We start from the raw sequence: 26677 nt of genomic DNA, 5'->3' as shown, positions 1-26677 counted from the left end.
ATATTAGGGTGCGTGGAGTAGTCCTTAAAAATTTTAAGACGTAGATCAATTTGAAATTTATTCTTGACATACATAATTGTCTAGTACCTATTATATCTTACAATTTTCCCAATTACTTGGGACTATAGCAAACCCTATATAAATAGTACCCACAAGTACCTACATGTAATGCTCCAGTTTCTAGACGTTCGACAAAGGGATGCAACTATCGATCCTCTTAATGAGGAGCACGGCTCCTCTAGCATTGTGTACCTACTTGCTCTAAATGCCTTAGTTAGGAGAAAACGTGTTGAGGTAACGTACGTATACATATCATGTACTTGTGTAGCTCCTACTATAAAAAGACGATCAAAAAGAAATAATGAGTCTTTTTGTAAAGCAGGATTTTTAACTAGGTACCTACACTTCCTGATGAAAATGCGAAATTGCTCAAATGATTTACTGCGGCTCTGAACGCGCAGATGAGGCTTCAGACAAAACATATGAAGGTATAGGTTAGTAAGCGTTTGATACGCGCTGTTCTGCTTCACCTACAGTCCAAAAATTCAATAAAACAGAAAATTGTTAACTACCTAAGTACTTATACTTTCCTGAATGAAATTTGGCTTACCTACTTCCTAGAAGAAAGTGGTTCCGTATGAGAAATATTATACCTCATTGAAAACCTGAGAAGAAAATTTGTTCGGAAAGGACCTTGCGTGTTTGGTCTTAACAAAAGCCAGTTTTCACAACACAGTTGCGACTGGGTAAGTATTTTGAAACATAGCTATTGAATTACTTTCTTTAACAATGTTGAATGGTTCACAACATCCCGTATTAAAAGGTAGGTAGGTATTATCTATGTTCCGTTTATAATACAAGTCAAGATTCTACGCGTATCTCCAGAGACTGTTCATAGATCTAAGGGTAATTGTACCATTGGGTTTGATTCAATTACAAAGACGATCGAATCGTTCACGCGCCTGATTACCTTTCTGATTGGTAATCAGAATCAGTGTTATTACAAAGGAAAGCTCCACTATTCTAGTTTCCTTTAATGTTGTGTAAACAATAATCGTAGGTAGGTATTTATTATTTAAGTTTCTAAACAGCTGACTATCGCTGTGTTGCTTGCTTTAGGTAACTTAGGTAGGTATTTCAGGTCAGGTCACGTAAAAATAACCGTGTATTGTTTGTTTCTCGTTCCTGTAGTATCAATCCAATAAATGTTATCAATATCCATACGCATAAAGTTGTAGGGCCTGTTAAACATAAAAATCCCAGAGGTACGAATAAGACAGCCTATTTTACGTAGGTAGGCTGTTTGCACGCACTTACCTATGTAATATTGAACAGCACTGAATTAGTAATAGCGAAAGAAGGTTGTACTTACTTGTGGCGCTTACTTCGGGCCCCAGAGACTCGAAAGCTTTGCCAAAACTCAGCTTAAGTAGTCGATCAGAATCTGAAACGAATACTTTGGTTTAAAATATGACTCTGAAAACAGCGCCATCTATGCAGCACGAGGGAAATACATAACCAATGAAGTAACTGAGCCCGTTAAGCGCATTTTCCTCTTTAGCACGGTATCAGGCTGAGAAGTTCAAACAAACTTCGCTAGATGGCGCTGGCATACAAAACGTTTGAGGGTATGTTTGCGTTTTCAACATTATTTTTTAATTAATCACTGTGGTTATAGTAATATAGTTTTTGTATTCTTACTGAAAGAGAGACAGTAAGATTTTCGTTATTTATCGACCAAGGGTAGGTAGGTGTTATTTGTAGCTTAGTAGGATTAAAAATTATGATTTACATTTCAAACACAGATTTAGGATATCAACTATATTCCACAGCTTGGTCCGAATCCCATCACCACAAATATTTTATTCAAAGCATTTTGCGGTAGACAGTTTTATGAGATATTTGCATCTTATGCAACACTATCAGGTGAGACTTGCGATTGCAATCTAAATAAGCGGTACCAGGGGTCGTCTGGAGAACCGCCAAATTCTTATTCATAGTACCAAGACCTACCTATGTTGGCACTCGCAAATTTAACTGGATACGACGCGTTTACGAGTCACTTGATACGAAATTTTTCAGTCCAATTTTTACGGTATTATCCAGATTTTTTTGAGACATAAAAGATTTATTTGGTAGTTTTATGAATTACTTCTAATTATTTAGGATCCTCTTAACCTAAGGATCACTAGCTAATTTGTGTAGTACAGTATCACTCTATACAATTTTAACACATTATAACTTTTATAGCACACAACATGTTTTATTGTGATCACAATATTATATGCTTTAATTTATCGGTTCCACATTATGAATTATTATGAAACGCAAAGCTGATATTTTAACCGAGACGGTGACTAAAATGTACGTTGAAACATTAAACCGACTTCCACAAACATTAGAAGCTATGCAAAACTGAATAGAGATCAATATTAATTGGGCAAATTGCGGTTCTAACTTCCCATCTAGTTCAGAGTAACTTGAGGTTGAACTAACCAATATAGTTTGAACTGCTCTCATTCATTAGTGGGCACAATGACGGCTTGGAATTGTACCACAATGTTGACAATGTTCATTGTTCATACCTATCTCAAATTGATAGATATCTTTGACTTGATATAACTAATTATCGAGTTAGTTGGGTATTGGTTTAAGTTTCCTCTTATGTGGTTGTTAAAATAATATTATACTGTTCGATTCTGTAGTAGCTCAGACAAGTTTACTAACTAGGTATGAGTAACTATTTTCGCGAATACTAGACAGTTTCCAGTACCTATCATATGTTTAAGATAGCTACAGGACTGTCCATCAACGCAACTCAACCGAATGAAATTGTTTGTCGTTCTACAAACCAGCAGCAGTTGAATCAGGGGGCGGTTGAAACAGGAAAGTGGCTGCGAACCCCTGGCCTGGCGTTGCGGAGTTGGCAGTGAACTGGATGACCAGGGCTGGACCCGTTGACAGCACCTCGTAGCCTGGAACATAGAAGTATTCAGTTAATATAAGAAGTAAGTTGCATACAATAATAGTAACACTATACAATAGAAGCCATCCGAAGTCAAAATCATTAGGGATACAAAAGTTAACCAGCTCTTTAGCTTACACAAGTGGGATAGTACTTCAGAACTTTACAGCCGTTAATGGATAAGGACTGATCTGATCCCACAGTATACTCTGGGCTGAATTATATACGACTCAAACCACACAAGATGACGAACTCATAAAGTTAGTCCAGAAGCCTAAAACTTGGAAGGTATACTTGAAAGGGATAATCCCTTCAATTCAATTCCTAAGTTATAGGCCCCAGTTTCAATTCTGGGGACTAAATAGCTGTGACCGACTTCCAAGCCAAACTTTAACGAATCTCCGCCAGTGCACTCTAATATGTATTAACGGTTTACAGTCCCGAGCCATGAAAAGTTAAACTGGAAATCTATCACCCGGCAAATCCCCAATACCGTTCGTTGGGCTCCAACACAACTCTTGGTGCGGAGCTAAAATAAAATTTCCATTCCAGTAAGATTCCGTTGAAAATTCAACAAAAGAATGGCATTACTGATTTTCGAAACGTCACAAAATTTCGGATTTGGCATCAAAGGAACTTCCAGGCATAGTCGAAATTTGAGAGACGAAATTCTCTTACGACACTTCACATCCGTGTTATACACGTCCTATATTTGTTATATTCTACGGAAACAGATGTAGGTAACATGTACTGAATAACATCTCGGATCCCTCATTGTTACAAAGGGTTTTTGAGGAGGGACTGTATTGAAGAGATGAGCGCTCTAAGGATAGAAAGATCCTCATTGTTGCTGACTTTCGGGTTCAGTAAACTCCGCACGAAAAAAGCTTAATGAACGGGAATAAGGAGATCGGATTAGAATTCATAGAAGCAAGTAAGTAGATAAGTATATTATTACTAATACAGTACATTATATCTAATGCTCATAGGTCAAGGGTTCTTTAGATAGAAATAGTGAGCTGATATTAAATATCTCTATGTACGTTTCTATGTAAGTTTGTTTTCTTATAACTACTTCCCCAAATGTCGTAGTTTCAATTTTGTTGGGTCAGATGCTTTCTTCATTCCTAAGCCAGATCTTAGCAGCATGGATTGTCTATGGTTGAGGATAGAATAGGATACAAATGAATTTCTAATTTCGATCATAATTTTTCCTCTTCAATTTTAATGATCAGTTTTTTCTCTGATTTTTGCATCAGATGCGTGGCTTAATGAAATTAATATTGACACGTGATATTTCTGTATTCTCAGTATTAACAACTTCAGATAAACAATTCCAATAAACTGCATTACTAACACTTATGGATAAAGGTTCAAGGTTCGGGTCCTGTTTACATTCCATTAATGTCAAGAGCAAATTATGATATCTTATCATTTAGATGTTTATTAGTAGCTTCTTATATGGGTAATTAGTTAGTCATATATGGAATTGCTTACTTAGGCACTCAATTAAGTTAAGCATCTATAGCATTATTGATAAAGTGATATAATAAGTATATACTATTGTTTTGGAGACCTAGGATATTAATAAAGAGATGGGAACATAGAACACAGTGGAACTTGGGTATAGAATATTTCATACTTTGCTATAATAAGAAATCTGCGCATTATGTTTTGAATGTTAGAGAAGTTACCCATATCGCATTGATATAATTTTGAACTAAATTAGGTACACCTAATTGGTTTAAAGAAAAAATCAACGACGAAAACAGAACTCCTAAGCCTGAAAATTAATTTATTTAGTTATCAATTCATAAGCACTAAGAACCCAGTTCTCCCAATCCTATTATTCCATAAATTGCTGAATATTTGCGCCTGTAGATAATTAATTTAACACTGAATCCTTTGAACAGGGCGCTGACAAGATAAATTATATTTGTTCATTTTCGATTAAAGGAGATTTCATAGCTGGAATAGAAGTGAAGAGAAGAGAAGAGAAGGTATTGTTTGAATAGGTAAAACCTAGAAATTAGGCTATAGTCTCGCTTGCAATCACAGTGGGACGGAATTGGGGCGAGTACGTTGCCAGTAGGGGTGCCAACGCTTTAATAGTATGAATAAAATTGTATTGATAGTCTGGATGGTTCGTGTCGACGCTTCTCGGCGATTGCAGTGCTATTCTGCTGAAATTGACTGCTGATTTTTAGATGAAATGCTGTTATTGGCTGGTTTAAAATACGGGGAAGGATAGGTTCATATTATCAGTAAGGATTACCTTATGATAATGTAAAAATGCACTCAGTCAGTTCTTTTTACTTGTATTTTTTATTGAATAGATTTGTAAGAGAATCAAGCTGATAAGGATCGGTTTTTCAAGGTGGTTTGCAAGCTAACAGTCTTGGAACACACAAAAACACAATAAGAAATTCAATATTGATATTTCATGCCTTGATAGCTTTCGACAGACATTCGAAAAGTTTTTACCAAATTGATATCAAAAAGAAAAACAGAATCAGAAATATTGTAGAGAATTTCTAAAGGAATAGTGATGTGCCATCCCTGATCATGAAGTCAGTCCTGCTTTGACGCGACATTATTCATTCAAAAACGGAGTTGTTGGACGGCGCAGCTAGGTAACAGCCGATACGAATGTGAGGAGCATACATACTAAACTAGCTTCAATATTGGTAGGAGGACGTGTATTATACTGAAGAATTTTATGGAGAAAAGGGCTTAGGTGATAAGTTAGGAAGTACTTTTGCGATAGCACAACTATTCATAAAACATCTTTACATTATTCACAAAACATCTTTACCTGTATATCAAACGGTTACTTATTACCTATAGGGGTATTCATTAGGCGTATCTAAATAAGAGTTATTTTATTATACAGGGCTTAGTAAATAGGAGTTAGTAAAACCATTAACGTTAGTGAATAGAAGTAAATTGGTATAAGCATCTTTGCCTTATATTGAAGTATATCACATATCATAATATGTATCTCAATGTATCATAAAATCATTGATATTTTAATGATAAGGGGTATGAATGAAGCTTCGTTTACATAGAAATTGATACTAAAATAAACTGTTATGCCAGATAGGTCCTTGAAGATTATTTACCTAATCTAAAGGGATCAAGGTCCAAATGTTGCTTAAGAAAATCTTAATACCTACCCATTCAGAGGAAATTGGTTTCTTATTGAATTAAGTTTTACTTAGGCTTAATATTGAAATTACTTTTGAACTGTGGTAAATTATTTATGAATGCCAAATTTTTCAGACACCGGTCTCTTGCGAATATTTTGACAAGTTTTTTTCTTAAAGATAATAAAGTATTTTCTTACTATATCGCTATAAGTTGTTACTTTGTTCACTTCCAGAAAGAGTTGTGCACGGTTTTTAATCCATGTGTAATTGAAAGGTTTGTTGGTTTTAAATGAAACTGTGCTGAGGTTTTTTCCCACTACCATGTATTGTTTTCGTATTATGTGCGCCTAGATAGGTTAGGTTTACTCGCTTTCATCACAACTCCGCATCAAAAATCCTCTTTACTGAAATATTTTACATAGCTGTATATTTCGTTCACAGCATAACATTTACAAGATCGGTGCCAGCCTGAAAACTCAGTTTGTCCCATAAGTGCATAGGAGTGTAAAGCTACAAAGAATCCCGTGCTTCGGGAGCAATGCAATGTCCCGCTTCGTCGCATCCCGTGAAATTAGATCTCCAAACCGATTTCTCAACGTCACTTTATATTAGTATTGTGTGTCGGGAAGTCAAGAAATAAAATCTTGTTATGATATTTGCATAAATGGTCGGAAATAAACGTTAAGAGAGTTAAGTTGTGCTGCTTCTGGGTCTTTGGTGCCGTGTAATGTTTAGAATGGAGGAAAGTTGCAACCATTTGATTTTAAAATGGACGACGATTATGTGGCTGTCTTTATGTGTAAGTCTAGCAGTCGCTCTTACAGAATGAAAGCCATGATATGAAATGGATTGTAAACAATTAGGTACTAATGTTAATGTTCATCGTATTTTTAGTTTAATATTTCCAAACAAGCTCCTACTTTTCAGTGCATTAATATTTTCAATATAGATGGCACAGTGTACTATAATATTTTACGATCACAGCTCTAAAATCCAGTCATACATACAGCACCATGACCACATTATTACTCATAAACAAACTAAAACAAAGGTACCTGTAAGCTCGTTGCACAGCATTGCAATAGCCGGGGAGTTAGTGTCTCTGCCATCAAAGACTTTGATGATATCAGCCCGACGCAGGCAGCTGAAATGTGAACACACTGTATTAATACGACACAAATAAACAACACCTTGTATAGAACTAGGGCACAACTGTAAAAGTGGAGTATGAAATGTATACTGCTAGTTGTAATTTTTGATGCGATTTTGTTATAGTCACTGTTCTATAGTATTCTACAAAATGTTGTGCCGATGCGTGATTTGGCATACTTTATGGTTTCATATCATCACGTTACCATAAGGTTGCCAACCACCATAGTCGGTGACAAATTTATTTAACACATATATAACAGTAGTGCAACGCATCCTACAAAAATAGGTCAGAAAATCTTACTCAGAACGTCCCAAAAAATCGGTCCGAATTCTGTCATAAAAAAATAGATTGACTTGGGCGAGAAGTATTATATTTTTTATAATAATCATCAAAATCATCTGAAATGGCAATAAAATTTTATACAGCCTAATAAATATATCTCAATTAATTTTAAATTACCTCCGTTCTACTTGTGACCAATATTGTGACCACAAATAGTTTATAGGTCTGTGGTCACAGTCACAGTGGTCAAGCGGTTTGCGTGGCGGGATATTCCTCGGAATGACATAATTAACACAGCATTTATGGTTAAATAGTGCCCCTGTGGCGTTATGACCACTGGTTTTAATAAGCGATCAAAGTAAGCGCTGGTTGGTTGACAGTTGAGGGGCTTAATTAATTTTGGGATGTCGTCGGTGTTTTTGACAAAAAAAGTTTTGTTGTGATTTTCACGTAAATAGTGACTTCGTAGCTCCCTGCAGGAAAAAGTATCTACCACAGCATGTTTAGTATTCAGCTCTCTTAGGCTAACTCATGTTTTTTGTCGTACTAATATCATCCCCTCTTTTGCCTATAAAAGCATTATCTTTATTTAGAAACCCGAGGTGAGTACTCTACTAGTCTGTTCAAATGGCCCTCAGTTTTGCATCCTGTTCAACCCTACCAATTGTCTTTGTATGGAAAACCTACCTCTCTAACCTACTTCTTTTGTTTCTAATACAATTTTTTTCTAGGTAAAACAAGAAGGTATTACCAAAAAACGTACCTATGCCTCTACAATATTTTTCCGTGTCACTTAAAAGCAATTCCCATTTTTTCCGTGGGCAAGTTTCCGTATGAAATCGAAAGCCTGTCGTAATATATCGTCGGCTTCTGGTCCTGACGTACATGATGTGGAAGCTTCATACATTTTATGGAAAACACTCTCGTTACGGCAAATTGTCGTGTTTGCTTTATTGGCTGCGCTTGACTCTTGAGAAGAATTATGGAGGTTCTGTGTAAGTTGGTAACGAAATACTTATTCGGTTGAGATTATTAAATCTTGTGGACGTAAGTAGGATATTATTGGGCATTCTAATCCACCTTCCGTTCCTACGGCTCACTCCGTTCGCCTCCGTCGCTCTCGGTGGATTAGAATGCCCAATAATATAAATGGATTACCTTGATCGATCAGCAAACGGATTGGGCGCCATTCCAATTGGTTATTAGTTTAAAACTAAAACGAGCATGAGAACAGACTATTTAGTGTTTGCTGGCGTAATGTTGCTTATAAATGTGAATGTAACAAATTAATTGAGTCATTTTTAGTCTGTTCGTTTCATGTAGTAACCATGAAGTTTGTCAAACAGCCACAATCATTAAATGTGAATACAGTTTGTATTGAGCCTCGAAATACTGGTTCTCGTCATGGAGACCTACTACCCAACTCTGTACGTTGCATTATTTGCGGGCCTTCCAATTCTGGAAAAACTAATTTGTTAATAGGTCTTCTCATACATGAGAATGGATTAAGATTTCAAAATGTTTATGTTTATTCGAAAACTCTGCATCAACCCAAATACATTTTTAGAACAAGTTTTGCAACGAGTTCCTGGTGTATCATTCAGAAATATCATGGTAATGAGGAAGTACTGAGTGTCCAGGAGGCAAAACCTAATTCTGTGATCATATTTGATGATGTTGCTTGCGAAAACCAAAACAATATGCGTGATTACTTTGCGATGGGAAGACATAAATGTATTGATTGTTTTTATCTTAACCAAACATATACTAAAATTCCTAAACAGTTAGTTCGGGACAATGCTAACTTAATTATACTTTTTAAACAAGATGAAATTAATTTGAAACATATTTATGAAGAACATGTCAACACTGATATGTCATGGAGCGAATTCCGTGAAATGTGTTCAAAAATATGGAGTGAACCTTTCAATTATATAGTCATTAATAAGGATTGTTCCAAAAATAAAGGATGTTACAGAAATAAATTTGACACTTTTGTAATCTTTGATTAAGATCATAAATATTTAAGTATCTTACCACAGAAATATTATTATTCGTTAAACAACGCTTAACCTATCAAGATATAAAAATGGAAAAAACATTAAAAAAACAAATTGTTGATGCTGCAGAAGCTGTTAAGAAAAAAATACGAAAGATGAAAGACATTGAGATTGATAATAATCAGACACTGGAGTCAATGTTCAAGCCTGTAACAGAACCTCTCAACCTAATTGCAAATGCAAGCATGCAACCTCCTCGTTTATATGCTACGGGAAATGAAGAAGCAGATATTTCATTTATTGATTCAGCTTCTCAGAAAGAAAACCTGAGTAAAGTCGACGGTGACTATGAATCCGACAAGGACAGTGATTGTTCGTTTCAATCATTGGTTGAAAATAAACAGGGTGATACATCATCTTGGTCAATAACCTCAGAAGCACTTGCCGGGGTCCCATATGGTGTCAGAGTGGTGGATGGGAACTTGATGCTAGGTTCAGCTCGCATAACAATCAGCGATGAATATATTAATGTGTCTGGACACAAATATCAAAATACACCTGGTTTAAAACAGTTGTTGCTAAAGAAAGATGTAGATTTAAGTTTGGTAACCGACAGGGATATGCAACATTATAAGTCAATGCTACTCGATACAAATGCTCATCGACGAGACTATGATTCCGGTAAACCAATAAAAGTAATAAGGGCAGAAATATTTACAAGTTATTAAGCCACTTTTAAACTACAAAGTACCATCAAGACAGTATTCCGAAGGGAAAAGGACTGTCATTGACAAAATGTGGAAAAAGAACACAGATTTTGTATATTGGGATGATCCAAATGAACTAGTGGATAGGTTAAAATTACTGATAGCTTCTCGAGATGCTGGTAACACTGGAGTTAACAATGAAATTATATCTATCATTGAAGAATTGCGTGAAAATAAAATAATAAATAAATGATTTTAAAAAATGTATTCATTTTATTGTTAACCTTTCATCAATATACACCTAAATATGAACGTAGACAAATTTGGACATCACGTTCATAAAAGATTACGTTTAACAGAGTTACTTGACTTTAATGAGAACGCCCTGTGCAAGTCAGAAACGGGAGACTATGATTTAAAAACAATTAGATTGAAAGGAATAAGATCTCCTGTAGAAGGAGACGAAGCTGTGAACAAGGATTATGTAGATCGAATGAATGCTCAGACAGTACAAGAATTCAATAGACTGATTTCTTCATTACGTTCTCAAATTATAATAGATGGGCAAAATGCAGTTAAGTCTTATTTAAAAACAAAGTCATCAGACGTTTTGACTCATTTCGAAGACAAGTTTTATACTAAAGCAGAGGTAGATAAGTTAATTAAAAATTTCCCTAATGGCAAAACAGCAAATAGTTAATGAAATACATAAAGCCGCACGAAGAAATTTCCTGAGGCGTTCAGTTATTTTAAAAGGAATCGATGATTTGTGGCAAGCCGATCTGATGGACATGCAAAACTTGAAAAAGTATAATAAAAGTTACAATTATGTGCTAGTGGTTATTGATTGCTTCTCAAAGTATGCTTGGGCGGAACCATTGAAATCAAAAAATAAACAAGATGTTACTCATGCATTTGAAAGGATATTGATTGATAGTAATCGCAGACCTGTTAATTTACAAACGGATATGGGGACCGAGTTTTATAACAATACGTTTCAGAATCTTATGAAGACGAACAATATTAACCATTACTCAACGTTTTCAACCAAAAAAGCTTCGATTGTTGAAAGACTAATAAGAACTATTAAAAACAAGTTATATAAATCTTTTAGCTATAACGGAAACTACAAATGGTTAGGACAACCGTTAGAAGTAATATTGAAGACATATAATAATACAAAGCATCAGACTATTAAATATAAACCAGCTGAAGTAAATAAATATAATGAACACGATATAAAAGAAAATATTAACAGAACATTAAAGAAAATATCTTCTCTCCATACAAAGAAACCTAAGTTTAAAGTAGGCGATTATGTACGCATCAGTAAATACAAACACAATTTCGAGAAAGGTTACACCCCCAATTGGTCAACTGAATTATTTACTATTAAAAAGATTAATAAAACCATACCAGTAACATACCACATAGAAGATCAGCGAAAAAAAATAATATTGGGGGCATTTTATGAGCAAGAACTTCAGAAATCTAATTATTCTGATGTTTATTTGATAGAAAAAGTTTTAAAAAGAAGAGGACGTAAACTGTTCGTGAAGTGGTTAGGTCTGAATGATGAAGAAAACAGTTGGATTGATAAAGCTGCAATAATGAGTTAAAATATATAAATAATACAGATGTAATATTTGTATCAGTACACTTAAAGTAATGCAAGGTGGTGGACTAGTAAATAACATAATTAATAATCTACCGTTCGAAGTTCATTTGCCCGGATACAATTATTGCGGACCAGGAACTAAACTTCAAAAACGATTGTTGCGAGGTGATCGAGGCGTGAATAAGCTAGACGAAGCTTGTATGCACCACGACATTGCTTACGCAAATCATACAGATCTATCCCATCGTCACAAAGCTGACTTACAATTACTCAACATGGCTAAACAAAGACTTAAATCAAAAGATGCGGGAAAAGGTGAAAAGTTAAGCTCATGGCTAGTGAGCAAGGTTATGAAAGCAAAACTGAAGTCTGGTTCCGGTGTAAAAACATTTAGAAGCTTGGTTTCAAAAATTAGATCAAAAATTAAAAAAATGAAACCCAAGAATAGTAAAACTTTGATTAAAGTTGCTTATTTAGCAGCAAAAAAAATGTTTCCAGGAATTAATCGAATTCGAGTACCGCGAGTAATACCTTTGCCAAAGACTGGAGGGGTTTTGCCTCTAATCCCTATTTTCGCTGGTTTATCAGCTTTAGGAACTTTAGCTGGTGGTGCCGCTGGTATTGCAAAAACTGTGAATGATTACAAAGCAGCTCAGCAAAATTTACGAGAAACAGAACGACACAATAAGGTTATGGAAGGCTTAGTGGTGGGCAAGGGTTTATACATTAAGCCGTACAAAAATGGCAAAGGTTTGTTTATAAAACCATCAAAAAACTAAAAAGTATGCTACCCAATCGTCCTCTGACTAATGTAGATATTCAAAAGTATGCAAAAGACATCCCATATTTCCGGGGAATCTACATGAAGGATCAGTTACCAAGGAAGCCGAAAAAAATTGAATGCGCTATCGTAAACTTAGACGATTCTAAGAACGAAGGAACTCATTGGGTAGCTTATGTTAAATTATACAAGCATTGTGAATATTTTGATAGCTATGGAGATTTAAAACCTCCAACAGAATTAATGCGATATTTTAAGAATTGTAATGTTTATTATAACTACACAAGATATCAAAGATTCAATGCAGTAAATTGTGGTCACTTATGTTTAGAGTATTTGATGACTTTTTGGAATAAAAAAATATAAAATGTATGTTTTTCTTTAATTTTAATCATTTCCACAATGTCACTCACTTTGTCAATAACTGGAAATTCGTCAAATTTATCTACATACTATCCAAATACGTTGCAACTAGATGGAGCTTATGAGTGCGCCTTATTGCATTTTTCAACATTTAATTCTATTCCCAACATTGACAAAACGAATAACAAGTTCTACTACGGTTCCAACGAAGTTATTGAAATACCGGAAGGTACATATGAATTGCAAGATATCAGTGATTATTTAAAATCTGAAATTAAGGATGCAACAATAAAACTACTATGCAATAATAATACGTTAAAAACTACTATTTTCTGTACAAAAGACATTGATTTTAGCAAAGAAAGCTCTTTCAGAAGACTGTTAGGATTTAATAAGCAGATTTTAAAAGGTAATAAATGGCATGTATCACAGTTTCCAGTCAACATTTTACCTACGACTGTGATCAGGGTTGAATGTGATATTGTAAGCGGCTCGTTTATAAACGGTGAACCAAGTCACATTATTCACGAATTTGCACTCAACGTGCCACCTGGATATAGGATCATAGAAATACCGAAGAACGCAATATACTTTCCGATAAATCAAAATAATATAAGCTGTATTCATATTAGGCTATTAGACATAAGGAATCGCTTAATAAATTTACGTGGTGAAGAAGTGCAGCTGTATTTGCATCTTAGACGAAAAAATGATTGACTACAATAAATATGTACCTCAACAAGTTAAAAATATCAGTTCTACTCGAGCTACTCACCATACAAGACCACGCTCTAAGAAGAAAATAAAATTAACTAAAGATAATAAGGCATTCCTTAAAGCAATCGGATTACTAAAATGAATATATTAGACGTTTTATCCACTCCGACTTACGACACTGCAATAGAAGGAATTGAATTTCATTCTTACAAACCCTACGTAACAAGTTTTAATAGAAATGATGAAATACGCATACCTATCAATCAACAGGACCTGTACATATTACCATCAGCTAGCACTTTATATTTGGAAGGAACCGTTATAGTTAGCAAGAAGGATACGAAAGACAAAGCTACTAGTGTCCATTTCACCAACAATGCTCTACTTTACTTATTTCAAGATATTAGGTATGAGCTAAATGGAGTAGAGATAGATAAAATAAAAATGCTGGTATAACTACAACCATAAAATCGTTAATATCAATGAATGAGGGCGAATCAAAGATGTCTAACGCCTGGGGTTGGAATATCGATGGAATAAAAAATAATCATGGAGGAAGTTTTCTGTTTCTATCCCACTTCGCAATATCCTCGGTTTCGCTGAAGATTTTAAAAAAGTCATCATAAATAGTAGACACGAACTGGTACTGTTACGAAGTAACACTAATTTGAACGCTGTAAAACTTAGCACCGGCGAAGTAGTGGATGACGTTCACATCAACAAAATCATATGGCGCGTACCACATGTTAAAGTATCAGATAAAGAAAAAATTTCTTTGCTAAAACTGTTAGAAAAAGATCGTCCGCTCCAGATGATTTACAGAAATTGGGATCTCTACGAATATCCAGCTTTACCTAAAACTACAAAGCATACGTGGTCTATCAAAACTGCATCTCAAATTGAAAACCAAGATACGTCATTATAGGCTTACAGACAAATAGGAAAAATAGTGCAAGTTCTGACATGTCTCAATTCGATCACTGCAATGTTCGTGACGTAAAAGTGTACCTAAATTCAACTTATTTTCCATATGAAAGTCTTAATGTGAACTTCGCTAATAACAGAATTGCATTATTATATGAGCAATACGTCAGATTTCAACAGTCGTATTACGGACGCCGTCCAGAACCCTTGTTAAGTGAGAAACAGTTTAAAGATTTAGCACCGCTGTTTGTAGTCGATTGCTCTAGACAAGCAGATAATCTAAAGGCGGGTCCTGTCGTAGATGTAAGAGTAGAAATTGAGAGTGATTCGGAACTACCAGATCAAACTGCAGCTTATTGTCTCATTCTGAATGACTGCATTGTTGAATACAAGCCATTAAGTAACATCGTAAAGAAGATATCATGAACGCAGATACCATCATAGTTGACCTCCAAGGATTTAAAGATAATCAAAATAGTTTTATCGTGAAGGAAGTGGCCATTGTAAGTCAGGAACTTACCCAAACATTCTTAGTAAAACCACCATATCCGTTTCATTATTTGTCTAAAGAAGAAAAGCAAGTGAGATGGATAGAAAGAAATCGAGGAATTTACTGGAGTGAGGGCTACATCGATTATAAAGAATTTCAACGCATCGTAGTATTATATCTCGAGAATAAGAAAATAATGACCAAGGGTTTGGAAAAAATACAGTGGATTCAAGAATTATGCACGAACTGTAAAGTGATTGATCTTGGTGAAAAGGGATGTCCTAATCTTTCAACATTAAAAAATGTTTTAAAAAATAAAAGAGACTTTAACTGTGTGCATCATAGAATTAACTGTGCATTAAATAATGCTGTGTGTATAAGAAAATGGTATTTTGATAATAACATGTCTGTGTTTAATTTATTCAGCAAAAAGTTTGGAAATGATGAAGTGGATTGTTAATAATGTGTCATAAAATACCATTATACATACTTATATTATGAAAAACATTCGTTTCATGTTCATTCCTGTCTATTGCACTTACACGTGTCTGGTGCTAAATATGACACCACACAGGTGCACTCGTATAAAGAATACAGGTTTAAACTTGTTAAAACATGACATTGATTCAAAGCATACGAGTCTTTATTGAGTACTGTTACATTAAACTATTTCACTTCCTTCGTCATTGCGCTGTCCGTTGTCGAAGTGGTAACATCTCATCAAAAAATAAAACATTGTAAGTATTGACCCTATATCTTTCTATCAGTATATCTTTATTACTCATTTTGATTTAAAACTTACTTATTGTTTTATTTGTTTCAGATCATCAATAATGTGTGATTCTCCTGACATTCGTTTCTCACAATACGCTCAAGGTTTTCCTACTCCAAGTTTGAGCTGGCATACACCAGAGCCACAACCTCGTGCGAGTAAGAAGCCTAGAGTGAGACGTCAAAAGCAAAAGCAGACTCCAGTGTACCAATCGTTCGTCATCAACAATGAGAAGAAAAAAGGAGTACGGCTCATTCAAGTACAAGTGTTGGACATTAATGAACAACAAAAACCTGCAACCCCTGACGGAGAAGTGCTAGTGATGAGTGCGCAATACGTTGTGACTGAGCCTGTGGACTATATAATGGACGAGACACAGGCATTAATAAATAAAATATCCAAAAAACTTTGTGAAGACTATAGTTATAAGTTATAAGTTAAGTATGATTATTTGTAGATATGTATGTAAATATGTTGCATGTGAATAATATAGGTAGATTTTAGTTATTAACTTTAGGATATTTCTATTATTTTGTCTACACACATCACATGTTTAATTGTAATCTTTATATATATGTAAGGAAACTTTGTGAAAACTATAGTTATAATTAAGTATGATTATTTGTATGTATGTAAATATGTTGCATGTGAATAATATAGGTAGATTTTAGTTATTAACATTAGGATATTTCTATTATTTTGTCTACACATCACATGTTTAATTGTAATCATTATATTAAATATATAAGGAAATCACATTTTAATATAAGTTTATAAAAATAATTGTACCTAGCCATAATTAGCTATGTAGTAGTATTGTAGTTGATTCTGGTAATATTATATTTGCGCAGTTATAAAGTTAATTTTATAGTAATGTTGTAAAAATATATAATGTTTAAACTTTATCTAGAATAGTTTGTAGTTTATCAATGTACATATAATATTATAAGTTACTGTTATATAAATAAATAAAAAGTGTAAAGTTTAAATTTATATTATGTTTCATTTTCTATTATAATTAATCATTGGTATTTAAATTAGCTATAGGAAAATTGTATTTACAGTTTTTTAATTCATAAATATACGCTAATATGGTCATAAAATATATTAAATAAAAACAATGATTAAAAACCATAATTTGAAACAAAAATATTTTACTGTAGCTAATTTAAAGTTAGTAAGGCAGCATTACATTGCATATTCATAAAAAAAAATACAGTAAAAAAAAAAAAAAAAAAATATGGAAAGGATGTAAGAAAAGCACAGTATGAAGAATGAAAGTACGAGAGGAATGTATTGCGAGAACTGGTATGGATGAGGAGTTACATTGACGGAACTAATCCGTAAAAAAAACAATGTCATGTTTTAACAAGTTTAAACCTGTATACTTTATACGAGCGCACCTGTGTGGTGTCATATTTAACATCAGATACGTGTAAGCGCAATAGACAGGAATGAACATGAAACTAATGTTTTCACAAGTCTGATCTTGTATGCTTCGAGCACTTGTTTTGAAAATATTTGACATCAGGAATGGAAATAAAATATATTATTGTATGTTTTACATAATATTTTAAAAATATATAATATTGATATTTAGCATCCGTTTATCATCATTACTTGACAGTGCTATTTTATTTATACTTTGTGTAAATATTTCATGTTTTATTGATTTAAACAACACATTTTTTTGCGGATAACATGACAATTATACGTTTTGATAATCAAGACTATTTAATTTTTTTACAACAGACTTCTTTATACCTTTGCAACTTGCGAGTGCAATGAGGAATTAAAACACAGATATAATTAACATAATATATTTATTTATAAAAATATTTTGGTTAGTATACATAATTCTTACAAACTAATATTAGTCCTTACAATTATGGATTACAAAAAGCTTATGCCTATTTAGGACACCAGTCATTCAAAATTACATATTTTTTTACCATGTACCTAGGTAGGTACTTACATCATAGATAGTAGGTATGGAGTTATAGTCATTGATTAAGTTTAGGTAGCTAATTACATATATTTTGCAACATTAATGAAGTTACAAGGTAAAAATGGATTGAAAAATACCTATTTATTACACATTACATAAAAATGGTTGCATTTCCCCAGGCTAAAGTTGACACTTTATCAAATAATAGCAATCGTTTGTCATCATTGCTTCAAAGTGCCACTTTATTTACATTTTGTGTGAATATTTCATGTTTTATTGACCTAAACAAAATATTTTTTTTGCGAATGACATTGCAGTTGTACAAAACACTTTTATAATCGGTCATTTTAAACTGCTTCGTAATACATTTTTTAGTACCTTTTGCCTTCTTTATAGTTTTATCTAACGTTTTAATACAATAAAGCTTTGAGCGCAGTCCAACGAACTCTTTAATGATTTTACCACCCATTTCGTCCTTAAATAGCCCTGGAATCTTTTTATTAATAATTGGTAACTCAAATTCGTTATTCGAATCATAGTTGCTGGTATCTAAGTATTTTAGGAAATGCATCTTGAAATCTTTATAAATGTCATTCGTTTCAACTTTATAAACCAGACTGTCTGTGTCAGTGTAGCACAATTGAATTCGGTTACCATAAAAAGGCTTTATAGTGGAATAGTGGAAATCGTACATGTGACTCTTAGACAATTCTAATACAGCAAACCCTATATATATTGGTTTGTTTAGAATAACACGCGAAGGCTTCATTTGGATTGCTACTAAATTATCAGAAAAGACAGACGCTATGAAAATAAGGGCTGGCTATTAATTTCTCAGCACAAGTTGTCTTTTTGTTTTATTGTTCGAATCACACCACTTGTTTACTAATTTTACATCTATTCTTTGTTCATTATTTTCCAGCGTCTTCCCAAAATACTATTGTTTAGTAATTTAAAAAAATCTTGTTCGAAGGTCGACTCTGCTTTCTGACGTAGCTGGGTGTTAAGATCAATATATTGCTTTAAAAAACAACTTTGTTTAAATTCTATAGCTCGATGGATTTTTTTCAACACTAAACCGTGCTGTAGACATTTTTTTAAATGTGCGTAATGAATAACGTACTGGTATTTATCATACAAATTTGGTATTAGTTTTTTATTATTACCACCAGGTGGTAAGCATTTTTCAGGACAGAATGGGAAGTCATTGTGATCAATGTGCAAATGCCTAGGGTACATTAAATCAACTTCAAGAATATAACCTTTTTCCGCGGTATCACTAATATTTGTTAAATTCAATTGTAAATCATCTATTTCTTTTCTGTTCATAAATCTGAAATCGGAATAGGGTAGTGCCTGACACATGCTATACCCGTATAGATTGTTACAGTCTAAATAAATAATGAAGGAATTTGGACTGGACGTATCATAAGAATCCAAATATTTATTATTAGCTTTGGCATGTCTTCTGGAACACATACAAACACCTCCGCGGATACCTTTTGTATCATTCTAAAATTTCAACATCACTAATTAATTCTAATTTAACTCCTGTTTTCAAAAGCATTGCATCAAACGATAGGCTTGGTGCTGTAAGATAAAATGCAGGATCGAGATTATAATATCGTTTACAAGTTTTTCTAAAACTTTCAAATATATCTGTTAGCAATAGAACGTCCGTTTTAAGATATAAATCTGTGTACATACCCATATTTTGAATATTAAATACTGACCAAACAGATTGAGCATGTTCATAGTCTTCGTCGGAAATTAATTCATTAGTCAAAGAGTTATAAAATGATTTTTAGATGGCAAACATGTATCTTCATAACGTTCCCATTGAGACATATAGTCATATGGATACACTCCTTTTCGGGTTAACAAACTGAATTGTGTTTCAATAGGAAAATGTGATTTTAACTGTTGAAATTCTTGTATTTTCATTGTACTAGTTAACTTTTCTAAGCTAGTTCCCAAAAATTTGAAAGAATCTACAAACCGAACCTGAATGCTTTCATTAGGGGAAATCGGAATAAATTTTGTAAAAGAAATATAGTTTTCTTTCGTTTTAGGTATCACTTTAAGAGATCCTGGAGCTTCTCCTAATTCTTTTATAAAAAGGTGACAGTCATAACCAGATAAATTATGAAAAAATACTGGTATAAATGATGGTACTTTGTATTGTATGTTACAATAACTATGAGCTGCGCCGCGATATTTACCAGTCAAGTGACAATGATCACGGACTTTGTCACCGAACAAAAAGTGCTCACAAATATGACATGTTGCTGCATTTTCAAAGTCATGAGCATGATCATCAGTAAAAATAATAGGAACGTTACTTTTTAAAATACCATAAATTTTTTGTGCATCGTTATAAATAGATTTAACAAATTTAGATACACAATCCAAACCGCGATACGAAACGTAACGATTATGGCTGTCATCTAATGTGCACGTTATATGATATGCGAAGGCTATAGGTACATGTCGCTGACGTGTTACAGTACTCGCAGTTGTTGGATCAGGGTCACAAGATTGGTACCTTTCCAGCATTGTTTCAAAGTCAGCGTATATAACAAATGGAACAGTTTGCTTTCTATTATAATTTTCAAACTGTATGAATGAGCCCTTTGGAGGCAGCACAGTGGCAATTCCTCCACAACTGTGCGAACTAAGATCATCACATGAATCAAAAAACATTAAACATTCCTCACAAAAGTACAATTTACTGTGATGTTTCGTTATTTGATTCTTAACAAGTCGCGGTAAATCTTTAATGAGGCAGTAATGTGACAGATTGTCATTTTGTAAATAAAGTAAATGGATCACCTTTTTATTATTCAAGGATTTTGGTTTGTAAAGCGGTCCTACCACGGTATTATTTTTTAAACCATAAATATAAATACAAATTTCGGGGTTATTTACTTCAAACTGCGCTATATCAGAGAAACTCAATGGGAAAGACAAACCTTCTATGTTTAACACGTTTCTGAAATGTGGGTACGATAAAACTCTTTCAGGATGAGATTTAGCTGGATATAAAGCAGCAACTACTGACCACAAAAAGCAATATTCGTCATTATTATGAATATTAACACACGCTCTTTTTGATTTAATTGCTGCCGGTAACTCAATAAAACCGGAGCCGCGCAAAGGTTGATATTTGTTAATGTTAATTTCCAAATGAGAACTACTTAATAAAGTCCAACCACTATCACGGTCTTGGAATTCTTCAATCTTTTTCTTTAAAGTATTTTCAACTTGAGATATCAAAGTGACATAATCATAATTCTGATAAAGACTGAAATTTTTCGTACAAAATGATTTCATCTCCTGAGACTCGTTTTTAACCAATAAAAACAAAGCAAAATATTCAAAGTTTACTTTCAAACAAGTATGTTCTTTAAGAGACATATCTATTAACATTTGAATTTTATCCTGAATATTATTTAAAATGATTCTAAAGAACAATTTTCAAACGAATCGGTAATTCTATAAGAAGCTATACGATTACGAAATGCAGAATGTATAATTTCAACGCCTTCGCAAAAATGTGAAATATTTTTATTTTTATGATCGTTACTGCGTAAATGACCTACCCAGTGATTGCGCTCAACAGATGTGTTACAAACAGTACAGAAAGGCATTTTATTATTATGCTAATTACCTTGTACTTTAAAGTTAGAACAAGCTATAAATTACTGAAGATGCTGCTATGTGTTAATATAAGACAGCAAAAGGTACAAAAATAAAGTATAAGTTAAGTATAAGTAGAAAGAAATTATTTATTTAGGTAAAAGCAATATATCCAAAACACATTAGGTATACACAATAGGGACTATGATGTAAGAGACTGGTGTCGAAACTATAATTAAATATTAAAAATGTGTGAAAATGACATTTTCTATTACAATTTAAATATAAAAAAATTAAATTCATTAAATTTTCAATGATAATATTAATATAAAAATTATTTTATATTAATATTATCACTATAAAGATGGGCTCCGAGTTATCAAACAGCTCATGAGCCCGTCTCATAAATATTTGTAAGGCGTCCCACGTCGAGGAGCCTCTATTAAGTTGCAGTTTCAGTGCAACCGACGCCTTCTTCCACCGATCCTCTCTAGGGTGGGAAGCGGCGTCAGCCTTATGGTACACCTTCACCTCTACGTAGAAGTCCCCCGTTAGGTCAGCTGTCCGCCGAACTTTCCCGTTGGCGACGCGGCTGACGAGGGACGATCCAAGGTCTCCGCACGATGTCGCTGGGAGAAGCTTGTCGTTCTCTAGACCGAAGAGGTCCGAGCCGTGATGTTTGTATTTACTGAAACAAAATAAAACATTTTATTTATAATTATTACGATAATAATACCTTCAAAGTTGACGGCACGGTTGGCGCAGTGGTCGAGCGATCGACTGCTGCATTGCGTGTCGCGGTTCGATTCCCGCACGGAACAAATATTTGTATAATCTACAGATAGTTGTTCGGGGTCTAGGTGTGTGTGTGCATGTGAGATTTATGTCTGTAAACGCACCCACGATACAGAAGAAATTCCTAAATATGACCAACTAAACGTGATGTATGAAAGATATCGTATCTAACATTTATGATAGTGCTCTCTACGTTACTGAACTAGAGTTTAGTTTCGATTTGTGAATAAAACTCTAATGGACATAACATACACGACAAGTAAGTAATAAAGTCAAAAATTACCTCGATGTTGATTCCGAAGGCGTGGTGCCGCTCCCAGAAGATTTGCGCTTCGAAGCCTTTTTCTTCGGCTGCACGTTTTTCGAAGCCTCGGCTACTGCTGAGCACCCCGGCAGCGACTGGTATTCAACTTCGGAGTCAGACCTGCAATCGAACACAAAGGTTATTTTTTATAAAACAATTATGATGTAAAGAACGCACTGAAATATCTAACCTTCTTAATTAAATTAATTTTGAGTAGTACTTACTTACATTTTATGAAGAGAGATTCACGTAATTATAACGTAAGGTAGACAGCGATGAGCACTTGGAAATACTGGAGCAAATGTAATTTTTGGATACAATCCATCGGTTTATATTCATAAAAAATACAATTTCAGCAAAATTTACCTAATCACAAAATTAATCCTTAAATAATATGTATTACAGTTGTATTACCAATTTATGTCACTTACGTCCAATTAAATCGTATTGCTTGCATACCAATACTGTCAAATTGCAATTTTATCGTGAGAAATGAAATATAAAACCACCAACGCCGACAAAGGTGGAACCGATAGCTACTTACCTGGCTGTCGCTAATCATTATAGGTATGATAATAAAATTATGTAAGTTTGTTTGTTTAATAAACGCTAATATAAAACATCATATGACATTATACGAATATTTCAAAAAAAAAAAATATTACAATTATCCTCAAAATTGGTGTAAAGTAACCCCCTGCTAGAACTTTTTAATAAAACATTTCATGTAACGAAAGTCGCGGTAAAAATTTAGTTTACAACAATTTTGTAGTTTAACTCAAAATTAAAATAAAATAGCTACTAATTTTTATAAAACATTTCATGTAACGAAAGTCGCGTTAAAAATTTAGTTTACAACCATGTTGTAGTATAACTCAAAATTAAAATAAAATAACCAAAATACTAGAACATTTTTTTTAAAAACATTTCATAATATGAAATTATGAAATGAAATTCACGTCAAAAATTTTGATAACAATAATGCTACAGCTTAACTTAAAATTGAAATAAAATAATCAAATCAAACTACTAGAACATTTTTTATAAAACATTAAATTCATGTAATTGGAATTCGAATAAAAAAAACGCTATTCAATTCAATAGGTAATGATATGATTAAGAATATCTTATAAACAATTCCTTAACTAGAACTGACAACTGGTTATTATTATTATTAACCATTTATTTCAGACATAATCCATATAAGTGTCAATTAAATTTTTTTTTGATCATGGAGAATTCTAATAAAATACTAATTTGAATTATAGCCGCAACATACACAGCGGTCCTCTTTCTTGTAATATGATTGCTTAACATATTTATGGAAATTACCCACACTCACACCGCATGCTATAAAGTTCTTACACTGCAAGTTATTTCATAATCCAATTCTGCAGTTTTGCAGATGTTAAGAGCCCATTTACACTTACTCATCGACTGCATAATAAAATCGTTTCCGACTTCATCGACAAGCGGTTTATGATATAGTACGTCGCACCGGCTGACCGCCCCGCCGCGCCGTCGCGTCGAATGGCTCATGTACCGTTTTGTCGGCGGCAAGTGTAAAAGCACCATAATCTATTTCAACGCTCAGAGTTCAGATGGCCATTATGTCTTATTTCTTAAAGTGTGAAGTGTGTGTCGTCTGTATGAATGAATTAAATTAAAATTTGGATGTCCTTGAGCCAATCTGGTCACAGAAAATAGAATGTGTGTGTGCCTATGAGTATACGCTATTTCTTATTTTTGTGGAGAGACATGAGACAATCTGTCCCAAATTTTAGTTTAATATATACGGTATCCTAAAGTTCAGATGTCCTCGAGCCAATCTGGTCACAGAAAACGGAGTATGTGTAACCTGTAGTGATGCACAATCTCTAACTTTGTGGAGAGACATGAGACAATCTGTCCTGAATTTTAGGCTAGCGATTCATACAGCGAAATACCTTATTTGTTAACGTGTAAGTAAAGTGTGTGTCGTCTGTATGAATGAATTAAATTAAAATTTGGATGTTCTTGAGCCAATCTGGTCACAGAAAATAGAATGTGTGTGTGCCTATGAGTATACGCTATTTCTTATTTTTGTGGAGAGACATGAGACAATCTGTCCCAAATTTTAGTTTAATATATACGGTATCCTAAAGTTCAGATGTCCTCGAGCCAATCTGGTCACAGAAAACGGAGTATGTGTAACCTGTAGCGATGCACAATCTCTTACTTTGTGGAGAGACATGAGACAATCTGTCCTGAATTTTAGGCTAGCGGTTCATACAGCGAAATACCTTGTTTGTTAACGTGTAAGTAAAGTGTGTGTGAACTGAAATAGTGGAATGGCGCCCAATCCGTTTGCTGATCGAACAAGGTAATCCATTTATATTATTGGGCATTCTAATCCACCGAGAGCGACGGAGGCGAACGGAGTGAGCCGTAGGAACGGAAGGTGGATTAGAATGCCCAATAATATCCTACTGACGTAATATAGAAGTTAGGTAGGTGAATGCGCGGCTTTCATTTGAAACATCTTTGGCAGTCTTTACGGGTAGTCGGAAGCGAGAAAATCTGACAATCAGTCTTACTAAGGGGTATTGGTAATAGAGTTGAAGAGGTCAGATAAGCATTTGTTCCTTGTAAAATGCTGGTACTTTATCTACTGACATAAAAGAAAAATATAATAACTTGTTCCTAAACTGGAAGTTTAAAATCAAAACATTCTTCCCATTTCTATACGTCTAAAATAGGCTATACCAAGCTTAGTCAAATAAATGCTTCCAGCATGTACAAAATGAACAAATCCTATATTCAAGACCCAAACTTGGATACAGTTCAAAATGTTCTCAATCCATTAAGCTAGAAGAGAAATAAGTAATTGAATTACTTTAAGAGTAATTCAATGAAGACGTTATAAGCAATATGTATGGAAGCCTCGACATTATGCTAATGTAATGTTGACAGACAGACAGAATAGCTATGTAATTATATGTTTATTGCGTTCTACTCGTAACGAGAGATTTCTTTAGTAGTTTTAATTTTATTAGAGACTCTGAGTGCTTTGTTTTATTTATGAAGTGCTCCAACTTAGTGTTGAGTGTGAAATTCGATGAGAATTATTTGTTTATAGCCTATTTATTGCTGTAAATGGTTTTGTAGGAACAATACATTTATTGGAAAGAATTATATTTATCTGTTATAGTATTTTGTTCTTACACCATAGTTTGTTAATTTACGCTTTAATTACATTTAAGTCTTTCAATATAATTTACAAAGCTGTGTCAATGTTATCATCGAGTCCATAGAAAATAGTCTCTCCATGCACAGCGGTAAAAATCTCTTAGCAAGAAAACGTTCTTATAAATGTTACGGTGAAATACCAAAAGCTACCATATAATATTATCATAGTAGCGGTGAAACTACGAGGTACTAAAGCAATGTTATCGGTCAAATTGATGGTGGTATCCAGCCTTAAAGCGCTGTGAAAAACCGCTCAAAGGATTGCTAAGATTAAGTGGTGGCTAGCTGCAGTGAACCGAGAACTGGCCACATTAAGAATAAAAGGAATTTTGCGCTTTCAAGCGCTTGATATTTGAATGGGAAATTGATGTAGCTGCTTATCTGCTATTGGTCATGGATATGTTTCGTTAATGTGTAGTTGAACCAAAGAAAGAAAATACGTTTATTTGCGAGAGGAGAGACGCGTGTTCACGGGAACTTATTAGTAAGTAAAAGATCTCCTCTAAGATATCTGGTTACACCTTCAACATAAAAGTTATATTAGTTAAGTTATCGAAATTAACTTTTTTCACAAATGAAAAAGCAAATATGAGTAACAAATTTAGCCCTCATAACTTTCTAAGTCTCACGACATATCCCAATTGAGACATTCCTACATAATAGCAGCTAAGATTACACAGTTAATTAATACAGCTCACATAATATTATACTAGGAATAATTTAGTTGAATTAACATTTAGTTAGGGAAGTTCCATTGGATGGACTTGCGGAATTCCTTTCTCGGAATGTTCTTAGTTTAGTCAAGGTATGTTAAGGAGCGAAGTTAGGAATATGGATCGGTA

At 33.8% G+C, this 26677-nt stretch overlaps 1 protein-coding gene and 1 long non-coding RNA gene across 2 annotated transcripts in view; one reads left to right on the top strand and one right to left on the bottom strand.

Annotated features, from left to right (window-relative positions):
* LOC110381732 (suppressor of lurcher protein 1) overlaps window positions 1-26677 on the bottom strand; it is a 359122-nt gene that overhangs the window by 73540 nt on the left and 258905 nt on the right. Inside the window, exons 8-10 of the mRNA XM_049837140.2 lie at window positions 7170-7258; window positions 2853-2975; window positions 1373-1444 (exon numbers count right to left, since the gene is read on the bottom strand). Coding sequence (XP_049693097.2) covers window positions 1373-1444; window positions 2853-2975; window positions 7170-7258 — 284 coding nt within the window. The remainder of the gene's footprint in view (window positions 1-1372; window positions 1445-2852; window positions 2976-7169; window positions 7259-26677) is intronic.
* Window positions 15471-16341, top strand: LOC135117757 (uncharacterized). Its single transcript, XR_010277133.1, has 2 exons — window positions 15471-15886; window positions 15973-16341. It is a non-coding gene; the product is annotated as an uncharacterized LOC135117757 (long non-coding RNA).

This window comes from Helicoverpa armigera, chromosome 14 (assembly GCF_030705265.1).
Source record: "Helicoverpa armigera isolate CAAS_96S chromosome 14, ASM3070526v1, whole genome shotgun sequence".
Classification (NCBI taxonomy): domain Eukaryota; kingdom Metazoa; phylum Arthropoda; class Insecta; order Lepidoptera; family Noctuidae; genus Helicoverpa; species Helicoverpa armigera.
This window is presented reverse-complemented; position numbering and strand designations above follow the sequence as displayed.